Here is a 21,002-nt window from a genome sequence, read left to right on the forward strand (position 1 = left end):
GCATATCTTCTTTGGGAAAATGTTTATACAAATATTTTGCCCATTTTTTAATTGGAGTGTCTGTCTTCCTATTACTGAGTTTAAGAGTTCTTTGTATATTCTAGATACAAGGAAAGCAATGCAATTACTCTATGGAGGGACAAAAGGTCCATGAGAAGCCTGCCCAGTGGAATCCCCATGGCTTTTCTTTTTCCTGTGGGAAACTCCTAGAAACACCTCTCTGACCCCTACCTCCTCAGTGGCCCAAACAAGAGCAGAAGGGCAGTGTGGGCACTGGAATAGAAAGAGTTTCTCCAACAGTATTGGAGCCTAGAAAAGGTCATGGCAGCATTTGGGGAGGGAGCTCCTTTTCCAGCAAGAGTCCTTAGCTCACATTTAGCTAAAGGAGTTGCCACGTCATGATAGTGGAGTGGAATAGGGGTCCGACCTGGTCCCATTCAGCTTTCAGAGTCCATTTTTTATGGCTCTGTCCATACCCAGTCCCACTGCCCCAAGTCAAGGCACAGAGCCAGCCTTCATGATATGTACTTAGACTTCCCCAAGGTCTCAGTTCCCAATGAACTCTTTCCTGCTGAAATTACCCAGTTCCCTGTGGCCTGGTATCCTAGCTCTCTAGCCTACCCCCAATAGCTAAACTATCCTCTCCTCAAGGAGATCATGGTGCCTTGAGGACAGAGTCTGTGTCTCACCCACTTGTGTAGCCCCAGCGACCATCACGGAACATAACCCAACCACATTCGTAGATGATTTCCTCAGTGAGTCAAGAAGGAATGCATTTATGGTTTGGAAGTGAGAAACTGAGACTGAGCCAGGTTAAGTAATCTGCCCAGTGATGTTGGCTGTCAATTAAGGGGCAGAGTCTCAAGTTAAGATTCTCTGAATCCAAAAAATGCTTTTTTCAACTACCTCAAGTTGTAAGACCTAACCTCCTATATTCAGAGATTACAACCTTGAGGAGAAATATCTGTTACAAGACTGATCAGGGATGGTTCTAAGGAGTGGCACCACAAGAGTCCAGAGGGCACATGGAATTGGGTTGTTTGTGTCTATTCATAGGGTTGTACTGTGTCTATATGTGGTTGTTTATTTTACCTTCTATAGTCTACTCTGGATTTGATAAAGATGCCAGGAAGTTACTACGTCAAGGGAAGTTACCTCTGATTTGTGGGACTCGCAGAGAAGTTGGAGCTTGAAAAATGGGTGCATCGGTACCAGGAAGGACTCTTGAGACAGTGGAAACAACAGAACCACAGCAAAGAGGAGAGATTGGGCAGCATGTAGGGGAGCAGGTGAGCCGTCTCTCTGACTGGACCTCAGGAGCATGGTGACGTAGAGAGAGCGGGGGTGAGGTCCTTTTGAAAATCCAGCTGAAGATTTGCTTTTTTCTCTGCAGTGGGACATTAGGAGAGGCCTCAGAGGAATCAGTTGGCTCATCAGGCTCTCAGATATGTTCTCTCCAGTTTGTGAAAAATTTAAAGTGCTGTTTTCCTCTGTAACTTCCTGATCTCTTATAATCTGATTATACCATTTCCAAGCTCAGCAACTCTTGGAACTTCTTCACAATAAAAAGAAAATAGAAATAGAACAAGAAAATAGCTTTTTTTCTCTGTTCAGTGAGAAGCTGGCTCTGGAAAGGCTCTGTAGGAGAGCAAGAAAAAGATATGAAGGCGGGCACCTTGGCAACGCGAATGTATCTCTTAGTGCAACAACTCTTTGGCTTGACTGAGCAGGGTCTGTTCCAGCCCCCTCCCTCTACAACTGGGCAGGAAATGTATTTTAATCTCTCTTGATTTTCCAGATATGAGCGTTGCACTTAGCAGATCGTGGGGACTAAATGAATGAAACAAGCATATTCATTGAACCAGTCACTGAATGAGTGCATAAATACCATGGTTGGTTTTTCTATACATATTAATACTCCAATTAGTAATAGTGAATTACAAGATCACTTCCCCCCAGTGACTGGTAGTTTCCTAAGAAAGGAAAGAAGGTAATTCATATAGTCATGAGAAAGAGAATTTAACAATCTAGTACAGTCTGGTTTGATAGTGGTTTAACAAATATTTTTTAATTTGGGTGGAATGATAGAGAAAGTCGTTTATTGCCACTTCATTGTTCTCAGAGAGCTCACCTATAAGCCAGCTGTCCAGCCTCACTATGACAACAGGTTTGAAAAGTCTTCAGTATCCTAACTGTCACTGCAATTCTATTTCCTAGTTAATCTTCAGCTCTTGATCATTAGAATCCCCTGGGCCTGGGTCTCCCTTACAGAATCACAAGAGAAACTCTCACCACTATTATTTGTGTACCTTTGGCCTATTAGGAGAGCTTTAAACTAGCAACCCAGACTCCCAGAAGACCCAGCTGTTTCATTAACATTAAAATATTACCAAAGTGGCATTCTGCCTTAATTGTCTTTAAGAACTTGCTGTGAGGAATTTACAAAACTCTTTAGATGGTATGTAGTTTTAATAATTTTAAAATCCTAAAAGTAAAGGGGAACTTTGGAAAAGCCTAAGGCTCACCTCAGAGAGAGTGAGTGTGGAGGAAGCCACTGTGGTTTTAAGTGGGAAAAACTAATCTAGTGTCTTCTTTCAAATGGAAATTTCTCCTATGAAAATCTGGCTTTCCGCCTGATCTGAGATTATGCCAGGATGTGGGCAGGTGAAGGAAAGACAGCAAGTGGTAGCCAATTAATTAGTCAATCAAAAGTATTTATAGAATTCTCCAGGTACACAGCATCATGCAGGCTCAGTGGGAGATACAAAGAGTATCAGCCCATGAAGAGCCTGGAGTAATCTCCTTGGGAGGCAAGGTGTGCAGGCACTAGCAGAAAAGATAAGGTGGTATTTTAATTGGGCAAAACGTCTTACAGATACCAAGAATGCTATGCAGACCAACGGGCTATTATTCTGGGCTTATCACCATTTATTGTGGGCCATGGGATGCCAATTTTTGAAGCCACTATGAAAGCTGCTTTTTATATCTTGTTAGACTGAGTAGGTGGGGCCTTAATAGAACTCTTACCACTGAGCATAAGATAGTTTGGGTGAAAAATATGAGAGATAAAGGATTGTTATTTCCCAAAAAAGATTCCACAGAGATGGTGCTTAGTCTCTGTGGTGCTTAGTCACAGAGATAGTGCACAGGAATAGTCCTTCACAGAGAACTATTTAAAAGAAAAAAATCATAAAAATGTGTACGGGGAAAATATGTGACTAAAAAACTAGTAATTGCCTAGCAAAACGTTCATTTTATAGTATCCATTACACACAGATTTGAGAAAATCTCTTTTAAAGAAATGAAATATTGAAAATAATAATAATGACTATACTGATCTAAAATTTTCAGGTAGTTATTTCCCTTGGCCAGATCTTCTAGATGATTGCTGAACATTAAAATTCCTGAAGAGTTGAGATAGTAGATCTAACTAGGCCCATGGAAAACAAAATGAGATGGGATGTCTTGGTAACAGTAGCTAGTGAGTTTGTCACTGATCATGTGCCAGACTTGGCGTGTATTCACACACATACTCCTAGCAACCCTATGTATAGGCAGCAACTGAAACAAAGCACAATTAAGCTCTTTTCCCAAAGTCTTCCAGTTGGTGATTTCAAAGCCTCTATACCACCCTAGTTAAAGATGTCCAAAAAAGTGAGATCTTATAAAATGTTTGAAAGTGTGAGAAGCTGCTATGAGAAAAACGGAAATGTGCTCTCTCTCTCTCAGTGCTTTAAGTGTAGTTGTGGTACCATTGGTATAACATTGGAGAGTATACACAACATTGGACAGTGTTAGGAACCAAGTATGTGTACTTTGAGGATGGTTTCTATAAAAGGACCAATGAAACAAAAATAAACTTAATTATGATAGCTGCCTTTCTATATTATGTTTCCACATATTTTATTATTCTCAGAGATACTTCTGAAATACTGTCTGTATTCTTGTTCCAGTGTATGATATGAAATTGGTGTGAGAGATGTTTTAATTGTTTAAATTTTTAGAATGCTAACTTCATTATTTGAAAAAAACCAAAAAATTTGGTTTATAAACTTACCCAGAGACATACAATATGCAACGCCCATTTTTCTACTTGTTCTATACCTCTTGAAAATCATTTATGTTTGTTCAACAACAAGCATATCATCATGAAAGTTCCAAACACTGGGGACAAAGGGAAGATCCCAAAACTTCCTCCAGGGAGGAAAATGCAGGTTACACACCTAGAATGAAGAATCAGAATGACCTGGACTTCTCAACAGCAACTTAGGGAGCTAGAAGACATTGGAGCAATGCCTTTAAAATTCTGAGGAAAATTTCCGGCTTGGAACTCTATACTCAGCCAAACCACCAATCAAGTGTGAGAGCAAAATAAAGATCCTTTCGGGCTTGCAAGATCTCAAAATATTTGACCTTTCATATACCGTTTTTCAGAAGACAGTGCTCTTTCCAATTAAGGAAATATACTGAAAAAAGAGAAGGATAGAGTCCAGAAAATAAGTAATGCCACATAAGGGGGCAGGGGAGAGAAATCCCTAGAACGATCACTCCTCTCTTCACCTTCACTGAAGGTGAAGGCAGATACCAGTTTACAGATGTGCTGCAGATGTACAGAGCAGACACGCAGCTGGAGTAATTCTGCAGAAGAGGTACCTCTGAGAAGAAATACCTAAGAATTCCAGATGTGTTTGGTCCCATTGAAAGGGGTCTTCCACAACTGGGGCAAGAGTTTGGAGATGATTAATTTTCAAGTGTGTAGAAAAACTGAGAAGCTGAAAAACGTGGCTCTAGGAAAACAAGTTGTGCAAAATATGAAAAATAATCTTAGTACATGTCATGGTTTGGCATTGAATAGTCATAACTCTGTTAACACTGCTCATTGGTCACACAAAAATTGGGATGTAACACCTTGGGGAGATGGGATGAAAGGAAATATGCATGTATGCACTGGTGGGGGCAGGCCAAGAAAAAGGTCAACCCTCTTTTTTTGGTGGGAACTCAATGGATAATGTGTAAAAGTAAAGAAAACAAACAAGACATAGATCTATAAGCATATCATTTAGAGACAAGGGAGCAGTTACTAAAATAAACACCTAGAATACTTGTAAATATTGACTCTCAAGACAAGGAATGGGAGGCAGCATTCAGGAGACTGTTGTATTTTGTCATAAGCCTTGAAACACTGTCTACTCTTTACATCTGCTCATGTTTGGCTTTGATAAAAATAAAAATCAAACTTTAAAGGAAAAGCGAGGGAGAAATTCAAATTTAAAAAAATGACAAACAAGCATAAGTTATACATACCATTATAAAGAAAGGAGAATACTTAAAAAATAATACAAAATGGGGACTGCCAGCCAAGATGGAGGCGTAGGTAGACACACTGTGCCTCCTCACACAACCAAAGTTAAGAACAACAAAAGAATTAGAAACAAATACACAACCAGAACAGACAGAAAATTGAACTGTACGGAAGTGCGACAACCATTCATCCAAACTGGTAAGAGGGGCGGAGTAGGCAGCCGGTGGAGAGGGGTCATGGCAGGAAAAAGTGGTGGCTGGTGACCCAGGGGTGCAGGCAGCGGTTGGCAGACCCCGGGTGCGGGTGGCAATGAGCAGACCCAGTGAGGCGTGCAAGGCAGGGAGAAGTGTGTGTGCACACCTGTGTGGGTGTGTGCCTGGGTGTGTATATATTGGAGAAGAGGGCACAGCTGACTTGGACCCCTTCATTTTCACTGGGAATACTAACTTGTATGTTTTTGATGTCCTGGTGTTTTTTCTTTTATCTGTTCTTCTATTCCTCCTAGAAACTGTTCTAAAATTTTTAACCCACAGGCATCTTTCCAGTTTTTTTGCATGAACTGTATTTTGACCTCTTAAGAGGCTATGCAGCAAGACTTCATTTCATGGTGATTTTACATGAAGTGACATCTGATTCCCTTTTAGACTGCATTCCACACCACTCCGCCCAGCCCTGCAGTTTATAGGCTGACTCCTGCTGTCTTTCAACATATGAAGCACTATTAGATAGTGTGCAGTTAGGGCCTTGTCTGGGAGGCTGATTAAGCCACAGCCAGAGACAGCAGTCCTATGTGTGAAATGTAACAGGCCTTCCTGAAACAGCTCTGGAGCCCCTGGTGGGGGGGTGTTTGGTGCTTTTCTGTTGGGGTATAGGGAGCTTGCTAAGAAAACAAACACATTTTTTTTCTAGCATGGGCTTGGTCTATGGTGGTAACATTTGGCAAGTTGAGTAACAGGGAACATAGATAACTGTGAACAGATGGGCAACTATTAAAAGATTTGAGGGACTTTTATCATTTCTCAAATGGCCTTCACCCACCTACAGGATACCCAGTTCACTTACAAGCTTACGTAATGGATTCAATTAATTTTCTCCTTCCTTTTTTTTTTTTCACTTGCAATGGAAGCAAAAACTCTGACGTTAAGAAGAAAAGAATAGATGAGAAACTTCTAATTTTGAATCCCACTGGGATTAGATGCTTATTTCAGCCATGCAGAGAACACTGCCCCATATTTTGAAAGAGTAGCTGCTGGCATTTTTAGAGGAGATGACTTTCCAAAATAGACAGCAAACCTTCCCCATCTGTATCTGATGACCATCTGACATTTAGATGCAGAATTACAGAGCTAGCCAAGTGTTTTGATAAGTATAACCTGGTTTTTAAAAAAGACAGTGGCAAGTCATCATTACATTTAAGCTCAAAACTAACAGACTACAAAATACGAAAGAAAAGTGCATTGCCTGGTTCCTGGCAGAAATAGAAAATAATTACATGTCTTAAAGCAATAGAATTTGCCCACGCTGTGAGGCAGCATTGTCTCTGACACAGGGGCCTGCTGGTCCTTCGAGACTCAGCATGATGTTCGCAGGAAGCGCTTAACCGTGAGAAGTCACAGATACTGCCGTGAGGCCTGTTTTACTCTGTCTGGGACAGCAGCCTGATTTTGCCAAGAGCAAAATCACATTGGCTGGTATATGGTCAGAGTTATGGTACCTGTCATCTGGATCTCATGAATCTGGCCAAATGAGCTTGGGTTCCACTCCTCAGAGGTTACCTTTATAACATTACATTCTAGGGCCAGCAATTTTCAGGTACTCATCACGTGCACACTCAGTGTAGCTATGCTGTTGGGAAGCAGGGCAGTTGGATAGATTCCCAGCTTCACTTTTACCCCCAATTCCTTATTCAGCTTCAAAGCCAGTTTATCTCAATCAAGAGTATTGTGTAACTGAAGATCACTGTCTCCAAAACACCACCCCACCTAAAACTGAATTTTGTCTAAAAGTAACCAGCATCAAAGGGAAATAACCCCCTTCAGTGTTTTAGATGAAAATCTCCACCATTCAAAATAATTGCAACTCAAAATAATTTAGTAACAAGCACTAAAACAAAGTAATGGTAAGTAGAAGACAGCCCGCTGTGGAGGTGACTCCTCTGTTGGCCTGCTAAATGATGCACAGCTTCACACACTCACAGTTCTGCACTGGGCTATTGGTTTAAAGTCATTGAGTAACCAAGGGAAATCGATGGGTTTAGTGTCCCCTAGAGAATTATACTTTAGCAGAAAGAATTATTGAAAATGGTTAAAATATGCTCCCACTATTTAACAATGAGAGTTGGCAATATTAATTGTGAAACATATATTTCTGGGCTTCTAAGTAAGCGCTAGACATAGATTGTATCATAGCTCAAAGAAGTACCCAAGGAAACACTTGATAATGGTGTAGAGAGAGTGACTGTTTGTATATTACATATAGGGCTTATAACAGTCATTGAATTGAATAGAAATAAGCTCAATAAAATTTGTGAGGGGTTTCCTTCTAAGTTTTACATTCTTTTGCATCTCACATGTATTCCTGTCATGTGAAAATACTCTCTAAGTAATTAAAGACCTTGTCAGTTATTTTTATTTCCCTTCTTGTCTCTGCTAAGTGGGATGGTGTCAGCTTGCGAATCCTGCCTGACGCTCACACGGCCTCCGTTTGTTCCTGTGTTTCTTCTAGAATGGCGGAGCTGCAGGGGCTGGTGGAAAGACTGGAACGGGCAGTCAGCCGGCTGGAGTTGCTGTCTGAGGTGTCCCACCGACCTCCGGAGAACTGTGGGGAACTTAACGGTGTCCACAGAGGTAGGGCCTCAAACCGTTGCCATTACTGGTCTCTACGTGGGTCACTGAGTTTTGTACCCATCATTTAGTCCTTAAGAAATATTTTTAACTACTTTCTTCAACCTCCCTACTCCTTCCATTATATGTGACCATGACATTAACCAGATGTAAGCAATCCCTGAAAAAGAGAAAGGAAAAAAATTCACAAAAATTACCAGTATTCTGCTTGTTAAGAGCTTAATCCAAGTGCCAAATATCATTACTCTTTCATTTTAGTGTTTATACTGCTGTTCCACACTCAGTGACTAAATATATTATCTAACTATCAAAAAGAAACTAATGTTCTTAGTTAGAATGTAAACTGGAAGGATTTATTATTCTGTAGATTTCAATTTTAAAGAGAACAAGTCATTAAATTTAAGAACTACAGTTTGAAAGGAAGCAAGCCTGGTGTGAATTCAATATGACCTTCTTGTTACATGATTACATCCCATTGTTTTAGCTGTGCCTATTCCCAACCCAATGTGCTTTTAAATAATTTTTTATTTCTTCTTTTTTTTATTTTCAGAGAGAGGGGAAGGGAAGGAGAAAGAGAGAAAGATCAATGTGTGGTTGCCTCTCCCGCACCCTCATTGGGGACTGGGCTGCAACCCAGGCATGTGCCCTGACTGGGAATCTAACTGTGACTCTTTGGTTCACAGCCAGCACTCAACCCACTACACCAGCCAGGCCAATATGCTTTTAACATTACACGCTAGCTCTTCCAGCCAAGAGGGAGGCATAGGTAGAAATACTTTACTTCCTCACATAACCAAAAGAAGGGTAACAACCAATTAAAAACAAAAAAACAACCGGAACTGCCAGAAAATCAAATTGCATGGAAGTCTGACAGCCAAGGGGTTAAAGAAGAAACTTTCATCCAGACTGGTAGGAGGGGCAGAGATGGGAAGCCCAGTGGGATAGGACACGCAGCAAGGAGGTGGCTGGTGTATGAAATTTCCCACATTCACATTCAGATGAGCCCAAAGGAACAACTGGGGAGCAAGATAAACTGCACAACCAGGATTCTAGTGCATGGAAATAAAGCCTCAAAAACTCTAGCTATAAAAAAACCTGTGATGGTTGTGGTGGTGGTAGAAACTCCCAGTCTCACAGGAGAGTCCGTTGGAGAGGCTCATGGGATTCTAGAATATACACAAGCCTACCCACTCAGGAATCAGCACCTGAGAGGGCACAATCTGCTTGTGGGAACTGAGGGAAGTGATGGAAAGCGGGGTGAGAGCTGAGAAAGCTAGCAAGCAACATTTTTCCCTCTCTGACCCCTCCCCCACATACAGCACCACGAATATCTGGGTTACCCGACCTGGTGAAGTGGGTTACCTGACCCTGGTCAATACCTAAGGCTCCACCCCTTACAACTTAACAGGTGTGCTGAGACAAAGAAATATGGCCCAAATGAAAGAACATATCAAAACTCCAGAAAAAAAACCAAGTGATTAGGAGATAGCCAATCGATCAAAGTTCAAAATATTGGCAACCAGGAAGCTCACAAAAACGGTTGAGTTCAGTCGCAAAACGAAGGAAGAATTGAAGGGTATACAAAGTGGAATAAAGGAAAATACACAGGGAGCCAACAGTGATTGGAAGGAAACTGGAACTCAAATCAATGATTTGGAACAAAAAGAAGAAATAAACATCCTGGAACAAAATGAAGAAACAAGAATTCAAAAAAAAATTAGGAGAGGCTGAGGAACCTCTGGGACAACTTTATTTTATTTTATTTTTATTTTTATTGTTCTTCAAGTACAGTTTTCTGTCTTTTACTCCCGCCCCAGCCCACCACCCCCGTGCCCTCCCATTTCTACCCCTCTTAGTTCTTGTCCATGTGTCCTTTACACTAGTTCCTGTAAACCCTTCCCCTATTCCCCTGGAATTCCCTCCCCTCTCCTCTCTGGTCACTGTCAGCCTGTTGTGTATATCAGTGTCTTTGGTTATATTTTGCTTGCTTGTTTGTTTTGTTATTTAGGTTCCTGTTAAAAGTGAGATCATATGGTATTTGTCTTTCACTGACTGGCTTATTTCACTCAGCATAATGCTCTCCAGTTCCATCCATGCTGTTGAAAAGGATAGGAGCTCCTTCTTTCTTTCTGCTGTGTAGTACTCCACTGTGTAAATGTACCATCATTTTTTGATCCACTTATTTATTGATGGGCACCTAGGTTGTTCCCAACACTTGGCTATTGTAAATTGTGCTGCTATGAACATTGGGGTGCATAGGTTCTTTTGGATTGGTGTTTCAGGGTTCTTAGGATATAATCTAAGCAGTAGAATTGCTGGGTCAAAAGGCAGATCCATTTTTAGTTTTCTGAGAAAATTCCATATTGTTTTCCATAGTGGTTGTACCAGTCTGCAATCCCACCAACAGTGAACTAAGGTCCCCTTTTCTCCACAACCTCTCCAACACTGGTTGTTTGTTGCTTTGTTTATGATAGCCATTCTGACCAGTGTGAGGTGGTGTCTCACTGTGGTTTTAATTTGTATCTCTCTGATAGCTAGTGATATTGAGCATCTTTTCATGTGTCTCTGGATCCTCTGTATGTCCTCCTTGGAGAAGTGTCTGTTCAAGTCCTTTTCCCATTTTTTAATTGGGTTCAATGTCTTCCTAGAGTGGAGTCGTGTAAGTTCTTTGTATATTTTGGAGATTAAACCTTTGCACAGGAAACCAATAGTGATGAAGAGAAAACTGGGACTCAGATCAAGGGAGTGAACCAGAAGGAAGAAAATAATGGCCAAACAGGAAAATATGAAGAAACAAGAATTCAAAAAAATGAGAAGAGACTTAGGAACCTCCAGGACATCTTTAAACGCTCCAACATCTGAATTATAGGGATACCAGAAGGCAGAAATGAACAGCCACCAATGGAAAACTTATTTGAACAAATAATAAAGGAGAATTTCCCCAATCTGGCAAAGGAAATAGACTTCCAGGAAATCCAGGAAGCTCAGAGAGTCCCAAAGAAGTTGGACCCAAGAAGGAACACACCAAGGCACATCATCATTACATTAGCCAATATTAAAATGAAGGAGAGAATCCTAGAAGCAGCAAGGCATAAGGGGACAGTCACCTACAAAGAAGTTCCTATCAGACTGTCAGCAGATTTCTCAAAAGAGACACTACAGGCAAGAAGGGGCTGGAAAGAGTTATTCCAAGTCATGAAATCCAAAGACCTACAACCAAGATTGCTCTATCCAGCAAAGCTTTCATTTAGAATGGAAGGACAGATACAGTGCTTCTCAGATAACATCAAATTGAAGGAGTTCATCATCACCAAGCCCTTATTATATGAAATGTTAAAGGGACTTACCTAAGAAAAAGAAGATAAAAAAGATGAACAGTGAAAGGACAGCAGACTCTCAGTTATTAAGTACCACACCTAAAACAAAAGCAAACTAAGAGGACAGCTAGATCAGGAGCAGAACCATAAAAATGAAGATCACATGGAGGGTTAGCAACAGGGGAGTGGGAGAAGGAGAAGGTATAGAAAATAAGTAGCATAAATGGTAGGTAGAAAATAGATAGGGGGGAGGGCAAGAATAGTATGGGAAATATAGAATCTAAAGAACTTGAGACACGTGGTCATAAACTAAAGGGGGAGATGATGGGGAAGGGGTGTGCAGGGTGGAGGGGAATGAAGGGGGGAAATAAAACAACTGTAATGGCATAATTAATAAAATATATTTTTTTAAATAATAAATGATAAAATAAATTTAAAAAAAGAATCTTAAAAGCAACAAGATGAAAGGAGACAGTTATCTACAAAGAGTTCTCAAAGACTAACAGCTGATTTCTTAACACAAACCTTACAGGCAAGAAGGGGCTGGAAAGAAGTATTCCAAGTCAGGAAAGGCAAGGACCTACATCCAGGATTTCTCTATCCAGCAAAGCTATCATTTAGAATGGAAGGGCAGATAAAGTGCTTCTCAGTTAAGGTCAAGTTAAAGGAGCTCATCATCACCAAACTCTTATTGTATGAAATATTAAAGGGACTTATCTAAGAAAAAGAAGATGATAAAAACTATGAATAGTCAAATGACAACAAATCACAAGTATCAACAACTGAACCTAAAAAACAAAAGAAAAAAAAACTAAGCAAACAATTGGAACAGGAAGACAATCACAGAAATGGAGATCACAAGGAGGGTTATCAGTGGGAAAAGGGAGAGAGAGAATGGGAGAAAACAATACAGGGAATAAGAAGCATAATTGGTTTGTGCAAAATAGACAGGAGGAGGGTAATAGTATTGGAAATGGAGAAGTCAAAAAACTTGTATGTACAACCCATGAACATGAATTAAGGGGGGGGGGAAGGCTGGAGTGGGGCGGTGCAGGGCAGGGAAGATAAAGGGAAGAAAAAAATTGGGACAACCGTAATAGCATAAACGACAAAATATACTTTAAAATGACATGCTAAAACCACACTTTAAAAAAATTTTAAAACTATGTGAGCAAACATAGAAAGTTAACTATTTCTTTAACATGGTACCACGTATCGCAAACTCTCTAAGTTATCTACAGTAATTTTTTTCAATTTCTTCTTTCTTAAGGTTGAAGATTTTGCAAATAAAAATACAGGCCATACAGTGAAATTTTAATTTCCAATAAGCTGCTTTTTGGCAGGGGCTGATATAAGTATGTTCCAAATACTGCACAGGATGTACTGCATGGTGCACACTTACTCTAAAGATTTATTCATTGTTTATTTGAAATTCAAGTTTAACTGGGCTATCTGTACTTAATCTAGCAACTCCATTCTTGTCTCACATAAGGCTCCTCCTTATATGACACATTTTGAATCCTGTCAGGCTTTGGGAGACTGAGAATAGCCTTGTGGAAGAGGGGGTTTCAAACAAAGCTTTCACCAGGCAAAATCCACATTGGTGCTTCTAGAATTGCAGGCTTACTTGGAGCTCTGCCTTGTATTACATGCCCTGGGACAAAAATTACTGCATGAGCACAAATGCACTGGCTGGCTTTTTCCCCCTGAACATAATGAAAATTAAAATGCTCTGAATGAATTGAAACGGGTGTTACTTAAAGGAAGTCTGCCAGGGGCCTGTGTTGTTTCTGCATCAACTGAGACACATCTATGATTTCCTTTTAAGCCTCTTTTTGTTAACTATACAGTAAACCTTATTTGTAAGAAAATATTTTTACATTCTCTTCAGTAACTGTCTCCTTATTACTTTGGCATCTGGTGAACAAACGCCATTTCTCTGAGCTTGCCAACCCCAACTATAAAGCCCATGAAGACGTAAAATGAAGCTAAAATCCAACTCCCAACACACTGTGTAGTGTGGTCAAGTAATGAAGAAAACCCTCCATAATTTGAACTTCATTTACTCAAAGAGCTACTAGACTGCATTTTTATTTTCTTTATTAAATAATATTCTGAGAAAATTAATAGGCTAAGTGAAATTGGAAGATATATAATTAGATTACTTAAGTATTTAAGCAAATATTTTCTCATATAGCAAATCATTCCAAACCAGTTATTAAAGTCTGGTCTTTTAAAACAACTTAGCCAGTAATTTATTATCTTACTTGAAATAAAGTAGGGTTATTAGTAGGTAAGATAATTAGTAAAATGACTGAATGATTTCCATCCTTAAGACATTTTCCTTATCCTAATCATCACTCCCATTTCTTCTTAATTAGTAAACTTTGGTAATTTTCTAAATTCCATTTTCAAAAAATCCTTAACAACAACCTCTCACCTTAAATATAAACATGGTAATTACAACGATGTTACAACTAAAGTTAAAAAGTTATTATTTTTTATTTAAAAAGAAACTTTTAGGAGGAATCCAGTCATTACCAATCCACCTATGCACAGATCAAAGAACTGCCTTCTTATGATACTGGTGTTATGATATGTTTTGATATGCTTTATTTTTCCCCTGACAATCAGGTAAGTCTGGCTCAACAGTGGAAGAAATATTTTTGCATGCCTGTCAAGTGACACACACCATTGTAGGTGCAAGGAAGTCCAAGATGAATTATACACAGTCCTAATCCTCGAGAATCTTTGGTGTCCATGCATTGCTGTGGACCACAAAGCATACAGGGCCACACATGCTTTGACTGAGGGATGCTCAAAGGATGTGGGCTGCAGAGAAAGAGGTCATTAGAGGCTGCCTGGCAGAGGTGTGAGCAGAGCTGAGTGATGGAAGACGATCAGAAAATATTCCCTTTTATCATTGTACCATCTCCCCGCAGAGGCCTCCATCACATTTCTGAAACTTCCTACTATTTTCATATTCAGCAGACACCTACCTCTCAGGCCTCCTCCACAGCAACGAATAGGTTCATCTATTTCTAAATGGGTCCATAAGGAATCTTTGGACGTGCACTGCTTTTATGGTCTAGAAGTTGGTACAGACTATGTTTTGATCTTTACAATAACTCAGCTTCATCAGCCTGCTTAGAAGTTAGACTGGAGGCAGAGTTGTAAACAACTCTTTCCATCACCCTTTGGGCCTATGGAAATGGACAACTGGGAGAAAGGGAAAAGGAAGGAAACCTTTATCTTATAGACCTATGAGCTTGGATATTTGTGACCAAGCAAATATCAAACATAAGAAAGGGAAGTCTAGCTTTTGTTTCGGATTTTAGTAGTCTCTAGTGCTGAGTTTCTCAATATTACCTTTCTCAATATTAAGGATGTTCAGGACTTAGAATATTTTTCCTATGAATTAAAACATAGGGAGAGAAATTCAGAGCACAGCAGGTTGAGCTGTAGTCACTTCAACTTTTAAAATAATTTGACAGATCAAAACTTCTCAGTAGTTCAGCAGTCATTTTGTGCCCACCGTTGCCACCTCTCCTCCCTCTGGAAGTGAAGAAGGGACCAAATGTGTGACATTAGCTTTCTTTTCTTGTCCAGAGTTCATATTACCTTTTAATTGTCTTGAGTAGCATTGGTAACTGTTTGCAGTTGTTACAGCACCTGGTCTGGCCAGTACAGAAGAAAGTACTCTGGCTGTGGTTAATAAGGCTTGTTCCTCTTTTTGGATCTGCCTCTTACGTGGTATATGGCTATGGTCAAGTCACACGCTCTGTTTACATCTCCATTTCCTCATCAGTAAAACTGATGATGCTACTGTAGTTTCCCGGGTATAAAGCACACCCGCATTTTTGGCACAAACTTTCAGGAAAAAATCTTTCATTTTAATTTTTTAATTCAATTTTTAATTTAATTATATTTTGAGACAAAACTGGTTATTGCATTTTAGGGCATTATTTTGCATGTGGATATCATTATTGCTTTCCAGAGTTACACTTTTAACACATAAGCACAAATGAAAAAATTTAAAAACATTTATATAGATACAGAATTAGTACTACCCATGTATAATATGCATCCTTTTTTCCCTAAAAACTATGGACAAAAAAGTGCACATTATACATGGCAACATATGGAACTTGCCCCATGAGTTTGGGGGAGAATTTAGCAAAATTACATAGGTGGGAGTGCTTACTGAGGGGGCTTCAGAATAAGAAAACATGGTTTTCTTGAGCCATTGAGACATGTCTAATAAATATGGATTGAAGAAATAAATGACTTGGTGAAGAGAATGAAAAGGTCACAAATGATATTAAACTTTCATATCACCTATGGCAAAGAAGTACCAGCTCTTCATTAAACTACCAGGGAATGACAACATATTCTTCTTCCAAAGGTGTGGCACCCTCAGTGGAAGCCTTTGATAAACTGATGAACAACACGGTGGCCGAGTTTTTAATGAAGAGTAAGATCCTTGCTGGTGATGTGGAGACTCATGTGAGTACTGTCCTCTGCTGTCCTCCGTGGAAAGAGAACAAGGCTAGCAAAGGATAAGGAGACATTGGGACCATTCTGCACTGCGGGTGGGAATGTCAAATGGTGCGGTCAGTATAGAAAAGAGTATGGCGGTTCCTCAAAAACAGAGATAGAATATTCATACAATCCAGCAATTCCCTTCTGGATATACTCCCAAAAGAATTAAAATCACGATCTCAAAGAGATATTTGAACATCTATGCTAATAGCAGCATTATTCACAATTGCCAAAAATTGAAGTGAGCCCTGGCTGGTGTAGCTCAGTGGATTGAGTGCGGGCCTGTGAACCAAAGGATCATGGTTTGATTCCCAGTCAGGGCACATGCGTGGGTTGCAGGCCAGTTCCCAGCAGGGGACACAGGAGAGGCAAACATACACTGATATTTCTCTCCCTCTCTCCTTCCCTTCCCCTCTAAAGATAAATAAATGACCCAAGTGTCTGTGGATGGATGAATGGATAAGTCAATTGTGGTATGTGACAGAAGAGAGTATTATTTAGCCATAAAAAGGAAGGAAATTCCGACACTTGCTACAACATGGATAAACCTTGAGGGCATTATGCAGAGTGAACTTAGCCAGTCACAAAAGACAAATACCGTACGATTACATCTATGTAAAGTATCTAGAGTAGTGAAGATACCTCACATACATGGAACTCGTTAAAACAGGAAGTAGAAAGATGGCTGCCAGGGGCAGAGGAAGGGAGAAATGTCAACTTTTTAAGTGGGTATAGAGTTTCAGTTTTGCAATGCAAACCAGCTTTGGAAAAAAATATGGAGATCTGTTGCACAACAGTGTGAATATACTTAACACTAATGAACTGTATACTTAAAATGGTTAAGATGGCAAATTTTGTGCTATCTGTACTTTGCTGCAATTGTTTTTTATAAAGTACATCTTGAGGAAGGCAAGGTCATAGAATTTGATCATCTCTGGGTTAGTAGACTGATGTAATAATATCCAGGCCTGCTTTCCAGTTTTAGATGCTTTGTATACATTTTTAAATGTTTCAAATCTTCTCTAAGGCTAGTCATTATTTGCATGCATTTGCAAAAATCTAATTTAACAGCCAAAACCAATTAAAAACCTAGAAGCTTATCACCAGTTTCTTCTTTTTTATTTGCCCTTGTTTCTCACAGAGGATTGAATTTCAAATCCATCTGTTTACAGATTTCTCAGGAATGAGACAATCCTGGCAAAACCATTTTCAGTATAGATTTAGATAAAATCTGATTCTTAAATAAAATTGTGGTTTGGGGTTAAAAAAACATAAAAAAGGATTCTCTCTTTTCTCCTTCCCCAATTAGGGATTATATTCAACACCCCACACCAGTCTTCCAGGGGATTTGGTGACTCGGGTTCTACTAGAGATTCCTAGATTGTAATTAAACAGATGCTTATCTTATCACATTTGCAACAAATTTGTTCAGCACATCTGAGAAAAATGAAAATTCTTCTCTTCATTTCTATTTTTATTAAATATTCCTGTTGAAATACCTGTTGATGCCCTGACCAATGTGGTTCAGTTGGTTAGTCATCGTTCCACAAGGCAAAAGGTTGCTGGTTCAATTCCTGGTCAGGGCACTTGCCTGGGTTACAGGTTCAGTCCCAGTCAGGTTGGGGCATGTATGGGAAGCAACTGGTCAATATTTCTCTCCCACATCGATGTTTTTCTCCCTCTTTCTTCTTCCTTTCTCCTTTCCCTAAGAATAAATAAATATTGTAAAATCTTAAATAAAAAAGAAGAAATACCCATTGGCTAAAGACAGGAATTTCTAACATATATGAGTTCTAGAAAAGTCTGTGTAATATGACATGCTTCCTTCAAATATAGCACAAAGCTCTATAATTACTCTGGTCTGTTCTTAAGCTTAACATACTTGTTTGCATACAGTAAGATAGTAGCTGAGCTTCTTATGTTCCAAGGCACAATTGTACCTGACAGCTAACATACCAAGTGGAATAATACCCCAATACACTAAAAATGATTCTTTAATGATTGACAGAAATTGTTTTGTTATTATTGTTAATTAATGTTCACATTGTGCTTCTGAGGTACACAGTATAACTCTTATTAGTAATATCTCACAACATTTTATATAGTTTTTACCTAGAGAATAATGGGTGCTATAAATGAGTATATTTAATTTTTTAAAATATAGAATTTGCACACTAAGTCTCTTGAATTGCATGATAAGCAGTTCCTTTGCATTCTTTTTACAACAAAGTTAAATTATAAATAAAGTATATCTTGATTTATATGAACTTCTTTCTTCTTTCCATTTATTAGCCTGAAAACGGTGTGACTCAAATAAAGGAATATTCTCGGTAATGAATGCATAATGCTTTTTAAAAATTAAGGAGGGAAGGTGGGAAGATAGAGAAGGAAAGAAAGAAGAGGGAGGGAGGAAGGGGAAAGAGATAGAGAAGAAAAAGAGAAAAAACACTTGTTATCTGAAAGTTTAGACTCTGATTCTACAAGACAAAGAAAAGTACAGGCAGCTATCATCCATCTGCCCATTACTTTAATACACTGAACAAGTAGTTTATTTTTTCTCCCTTATAGAACCATGTGTCATTGACAGTGAGCTTGCAGCTGCTGCCTCTCACATAAGCCAGAAGTGGGGGTTGAAATTTGTTCCAAGAACACACCTGTTGCCTAAGGGGAAAAAAAAAACCCCTCCCATACCTGATTGTACATTATGGAAATTTGAGAATAACACAAATGAGCATCATGTTAAATCTTGTCCCTGTACTTAAAAGCTATTTCACAGATACAAATAATAAATAAGGGCAGCCAAGCTATGATTTAACGTCTGTCTTGATGTGTTGGCTGCTGGTTGAGCTTAATTTACTGAACACTCAATAGTCTATTGACAGAACAGACCACAGAAAAGGGGGAACTAATAGCTACAATTAGGAAGCTCTGCTGAACCCAAGAACATAACAGGTTTAGTGAAGATTAGATCGTGTAAAGCCTTCTTATATGCAACATACACCAAAGGGCTTATTTGAATTACTCTTCAACCCAGGATTATATACAGAGCTTGCACCCCTTTTAAGAAAGAGTAAATGATACATAATTTTATATAATTTTGTAGTAGATGTTTGGAATAAATATAGCACTCAATGTCACAAGAAAGGATTCTCTAGGAACTGGGCCTATGTAATACCAAGTCTGTGGTCAGCCCTCATTTATCCTTAAATGGATAAATGTGATATTTTTTTTACAAAGCTGTCCTGTTGTTTTTTTATGGTATATGGAACTAATCTCAGGACTATTTCTAAATGATTTGAAAATTATGAAACAGCTGCAAATTGTATGTCTGTTCTTAAATCAAACCCTTTTTGGAGGTTTATAGAATTTACATTTGAAATGGTCCTAGAAGCCTGAAACATTTATTTCCTGTCTTAATTAAAATGGGTAAAGAAAGAAACAGCTGAGAAGTATAACACATGTAAGCATAGTGTGATTAAATCACACTGTGCAGTTGAGTTCCCTGACTTTGTAAGGGATGACCCTTTTTAGACAATTATTATAGCTGCACTTCTGATGGTTCGCCATCACTATTCTAGATGTTCCTAGTGTTTGTCACTTATTTGAACTGTTTACAAAATGTTTTGTCCATTTTATACCATCTTGACTAGGTAACAAGTTAAAAGAGTGGCAAAATGAGGAGTATCTTCCTGTGACTGGCACCAGGAGTCTGTATTTGGAATATAGAGCTGGCTCTGCTTTTTACAGCATGACCTTGAGCTAGTCCCTTCACTTGTTCAGTAATAAGGCTGGGCAACCTCACTGCCAAGGGGCTTTTGGCTCTCACAACCCATTTGAGTGATTCACCTGCAGCCTCAGCATCAGAACGTGAGGGGACAATTTGGTTTCCAGCTGAAAAGCTTGTGGTGAGGCAGCATAACCATCATTATAAAAGCATGTTGAGCCATACCATGGAAAGTACCTCAGGCATCTGAACATGCGAAGCAAGCAGAAGAAATCATGTCAGAGAAAAAATACACAAAACACTAAATATGAAATAGCATCCTGCTTTCTTACATTGTGGAAGAAAATCAGACTCCTCATTTTAAAAGACCTTGAAGCCTCCATGAGTCTGTCCTCAGTCATACATGTTGTCACTTCTTCTTTTACATGAGCTTTATTCCTAGGATAAATAATCGCCTTATCCCCAAAATAAGTAATACAAAAATACACATTTGTTTTACTAATTCTATGTGTATTCTGCCTTTGGCTTTAGAAACATCTGTAGGTAATTTGTACTAATTTAAAAAGAGATCATTTACATTTTTGGTGTTTTGTAATCTGGGTCTTTATAAGGCCCCTCTTACTTCCATAAAAAAAAATTAGAAGCAGAAGTTTTCACTCAACAAAACAGCCCATTCAACATAGATCCCCTCACTCTCCTGCACTCTCCTTCAGCCATGCTGGTCCTCCCCTTAACTTCTGATTTCCTGCTTATCGTTTTAATTTGAACATTTATTTTTATTATAACTAGATGTAGATACCTTGGCAATCTCAAGCTCAAAAGATCCCCAAATGGGAGAGAGATAAAAAATGACTCGTATAAAGAATTCTGCTTCCAGATTTTACACGGGCCTTTAAATTGGGAATCTCCTTTCTTGCTGTCTTAGCCGGTCAGGACAGTCAGAATTATTACAGAATAAAATACCATAGAAATCATACATTCCAATACATGGCTCCTTTTATTTTTTCCCTTTGCCTGCCTTTTTTCCTCTCTTCCCCTCCTCTTTTCTTCAGAGAAGGAAACTAAGCTAGAGAGATTAGGTGATGCAGGTGATGTGATAAATGGAGCACCTTGTCTGGATGGCAGAGTCAGGAATCTTGTCTCCAGCAGGGCTATCCATTGCATTGGGAGATGCCTAGCCTTGACCTGCAGGGCAGTTGTGGCTCCCAACACCTTTATTTGTAACAGGACCCCTAGTGAGAAGCAAGTGGCACTTACCTGTTACCTTGCTCCTG

At 39.2% G+C, this 21,002-nt stretch overlaps 1 protein-coding gene across 1 annotated transcript in view; it reads left to right on the forward strand.

Moving 5' to 3' along the window:
• The window catches only part of CAP2 (cyclase associated actin cytoskeleton regulatory protein 2), a 149,660-nt gene that overhangs the window by 13,193 nt on the left and 115,465 nt on the right, over window positions 1-21,002 (forward strand). Inside the window, exons 2-3 of the mRNA XM_037147961.2 lie at window positions 8,027-8,148; window positions 15,868-15,968. Of these exons, the coding sequence (XP_037003856.2) occupies window positions 8,028-8,148; window positions 15,868-15,968 (222 nt within the window). The 5' untranslated portion in view covers window position 8,027. The remainder of the gene's footprint in view (window positions 1-8,026; window positions 8,149-15,867; window positions 15,969-21,002) is intronic.

Source organism: Artibeus jamaicensis, unplaced genomic scaffold (assembly GCF_021234435.1).
Source record: "Artibeus jamaicensis isolate MK-2021 breed Jamaican fruit bat unplaced genomic scaffold, CSHL_Jam_final contig_482, whole genome shotgun sequence".
Classification (NCBI taxonomy): Eukaryota; Metazoa; Chordata; class Mammalia; order Chiroptera; family Phyllostomidae; genus Artibeus; species Artibeus jamaicensis.